The sequence below is a fragment of the Atta colombica genome, unplaced genomic scaffold (assembly GCF_001594045.1).
Source record: "Atta colombica isolate Treedump-2 unplaced genomic scaffold, Acol1.0 scaffold228, whole genome shotgun sequence".
Classification (NCBI taxonomy): Eukaryota; Metazoa; Arthropoda; class Insecta; order Hymenoptera; family Formicidae; genus Atta; species Atta colombica.
In genome coordinates, this window is record NW_017259325.1 from 1701602 (window position 1) to 1705099 (window position 3498).

General features: G+C 30.8%; 1 protein-coding gene across 5 annotated transcripts in view; it reads left to right on the forward strand.

Moving 5' to 3' along the window:
- LOC108688319 (hippocampus abundant transcript 1 protein-like) overlaps nucleotides 1–2039 on the forward strand; it is a 7131-nt gene extending 5092 nt beyond the window's left edge. For 2 of the 5 annotated variants that reach the window (XM_018194516.1, XM_018194515.1), the window contains exons 4-7: nucleotides 10–293; nucleotides 418–727; nucleotides 926–1082; nucleotides 1324–2039. In XM_018194516.1, the coding sequence (XP_018050005.1) occupies nucleotides 10–293; nucleotides 418–727; nucleotides 926–1082; nucleotides 1324–1430 (858 nt within the window). In that variant the 3' untranslated portion in view covers nucleotides 1431–2039. The remainder of the gene's footprint in view (nucleotides 1–9; nucleotides 294–417; nucleotides 728–925; nucleotides 1083–1323) is intronic. The other 3 variants (XM_018194518.1, XM_018194517.1, XM_018194519.1) reach the window with 3 other exon arrangements.
- The last annotated feature ends 1459 nt before the right edge of the window (nucleotides 2040–3498 follow it).

Below are 3498 nucleotides of genomic sequence, written 5' to 3' on the forward strand. Positions count from 1 at the left end.
ACTTTGCAGGTTGGAAAAGACCATACTATTTTAATGCTGTGTGTTACTGTGTTCCTGAGTTACCTCCCTGAAGCAGGACAATATAGTTGTATATTCGTTTACTTAAAATTGGCTATGGGTTTCTCTAATCTCATGGTAGCAATATTTATCGCCGTGGTGGGCATCTTGAGTGTGGGAGCGCAGATTGTATTAGGACCCTTAATGAGAACACTCGGCAGCAAACATACTATAATGCTCGGTCTGTTATTTGAAATGTTACAGCTTATGTGGTATGGATTCGGCTCACAAACATGGTAAATCACTTCTTCATTTGCATCATAACAATATTACTCTATTAATTATGCATTAAAATTTCAATAATAATTAAAATTAAATGACGATGGAAATAGCCTTATCAAGGTTAACGTTAATTTCAAGGATGATGTGGGCTGCTGGAGTACTTGCTTCTGTATCAAGCATTACGTACCCCGCGATTTCCGCATTCGTATCCATGCATTCTGATGCTGATAAACAAGGATTAGTGCAAGGTATGGTAACTGGGATGCGTGGTCTCTGCAATGGACTTGGACCTGCTATGTTCGGTGTCATATTCTACCTTTTTCATGTTGATCTTAACGACGACACACCAAATCTCCCTTTGAAACCGTCGTTTGTAGACGAAAACAACAGAACGGGAACTAGTACACATCTTGACATAATGCCTCAGGTACATACATTATATCTGCAGGTAAGCATAGTTTATTGTTGTTAGCCTATCTGTTCAGTAAGTTTTATACATGTAGCATTAAAGTTATTTATTGAAAAGTAATATCTTTAATATTAAAAAAAAGAATCAATATGTTTAATAAATTGTAGACAAAATATATTATTATATATGTTAATTTTTAATAAAAAAAATCAAATGTTTGTTAAATTATATTTTCAGCTTGTACCAGGACCGCCGTTTGTATTTGGTGCGTTACTTGTGATCTGCGCGCTATTAGTAGCCGCATTTATTCCTGAATCAAATACAATGTCAACAGGATCGTTGCATCACCCATCCACTTCCCGGAGGCCCTCCGGTAAATACGCATATCAGAAATGTACGTTACAGGTTGTCAAATATGCTAAAATGCCAAATATGTTTATGGTGATGGGATTCATCGAAAAAAATTGTTTTAATTATAATCTCTATGGACTTGAATGAGCAATATGAGCATAATAAGATTTATGCGAAAAAGTTTTACTTACAAAAGTCGTGAGATACATGCAGCAAGTTTTACAAATACCATGTTTTACTTATTTAATTGAACAATGTAAGGCTCAAAGTGCTTATTATTTTAGGTTTGTCCTTGGACGTTCAATATGAGGCAGACCGAGTAGGAAGTGGAAGAGGAAAAATCGGTCCGCTATCACCACTAGTCGACAATTGTAACTCCGCCGCGCTATAATGTCTATTGAAAAATGTAAGACGAGCCATATAGTACACGACGAGAATACTTTAGCCAAGCGGTAAAACTTCACCATTAATCAGAAGTGAAGAGATCGTTACTATGAAATGCACCTGATTCGATCAGCGACTGTAATAGAGTTGTCTATATTGTATTATACTATTTGTTTAAGACAGTAACTAAGCTTGATTTTAGGACTTATCGATGGAACTTAATGTTTAGGTTGTGACAAACAATTTGCACAAGCAGTGCTTGTGCGATAATACCGTGGGTTGATCTCAGAGTCAAGTATAATCGTGTAACTACAAGTGTGTTATGTTGCAAAAAACGTAACAACGTTACATTAGATCTTCCTTTTCAAGATTCTTGCGCCGACTATTCAATCAGATGTAACAATTTTATGCGAAGTAAAATCAATGACTCTTTATGCAGCTCGCCAACGGCACAAAATGATACATCAATGAAAACCTGTATTTTACTAGTTATCTTATGAATATTTGATCCTTTACTTTGATGTCGTATCCTTTTCTTTTGTTATTAATTTATATTATCACATTTTATATCAAGTGCTAATGTAAATTGTGCAATATATTTTTGCATCTCCGTACATTCGTAGCACTAGAAATAGCTTTTACACATTCCTTGTAAGCATAATTTTTGTATACAAAAGCAGCATTAATTGACAATTGAAAAGGATGCAAATTCTTTAAATCGTATTTTCTTTTTGTACAAGTATGATATAGTAATTATTACTTATCATTCTTGTCATAATTTATCTAATGTTTATAGATCATGCGACTTGTTTCTTTGTGCACAAACTATTTATTTTAATTCATAGAAACTATAAATATAACGAGAAAGGCCTCAATGCTAGAAACAAGTTATACAAAGTGATAGTTTGTCATTTAAAGACAATGGTAGACATTAACACTATGAGTAAAATGAAATATTAAATTATTAATTGAGAATCAATAGTTCTCTTAAATTATGTGTGTTATAATCGGAATCACATTGATGTTAAAATGAGAAAAAAAAGTTTTATAATAGAATAGAATCTTGTATATATATTTTGCTTCTATTTTACAAAAATATCAAAACTTAGGAGAATGTTTTAATACAGTAGTATTCATTTATATACATATAAAATTTTGATTATTTTTTTGATGCGATTTATCTTTAATTTGTGTTATTATTAGTATGATTATGTAAAATACCAATATTTTTGTGTTTACACAATACAACCATTTTAAACTAACTTGTAGGAAACGAGAAGTATTTTTTTTCTTTTTTTTTTTTAGTTATTGTATTGAATTGGATCTTAAAGTCATTATGCTCTTAAATTCGATTAATCTCGATAAAAGTCAAAGAGTAATTAATGACAAATGCAAAATAGTCGAAAAATAATAACAATAATGTGCAACGCGTCCTTACCACAAATTAATTTCATAAATTTTGATATTTGCACACGTTTGTGATTATCTTTCGGGAAAAAATTCGAAGCTACATCAATTATTTGATGGATATTTATTGGATGATATTAATACTGAATCGTTTTATAAATAAAAGTAATAAATATGTATTTTATACATATTTAATATTAACTCCTTTTTTACATAAGGCTGTTTAAAACAAAACAAGATATTAAAGGTTTCAGTCGATATGGCTTATAATCTTTGTCGAATATATTGAAATTACGTGCGTTTTCTAGAACATAGCTGTATTACAGTAAAGTATTACAGAACGAAGTAGAAATCGTGAGCAGGTGCATGTATACAGTGCAATTACGGTTCTATAGTTTCTGTTTGTATTTCCTTAGAGTTACTTACGAACTCGCTCTCGTACACTGAAGCAAATATATACAATTGTATTATAAATATACAAAACAAGCAGGAATATTATAATATTAAGAATAAAACATAGAATAAGTCTTGACTCGATCACGAGTTAAGTAATGTATATGTATAATGTACGATGAATGCATTAATAAAAAGTAATTATTTTTAAGATAAAAGTATCACTTGTGCAAATTTCACATTTATGCGATATAAAATATTAAACTATATATATA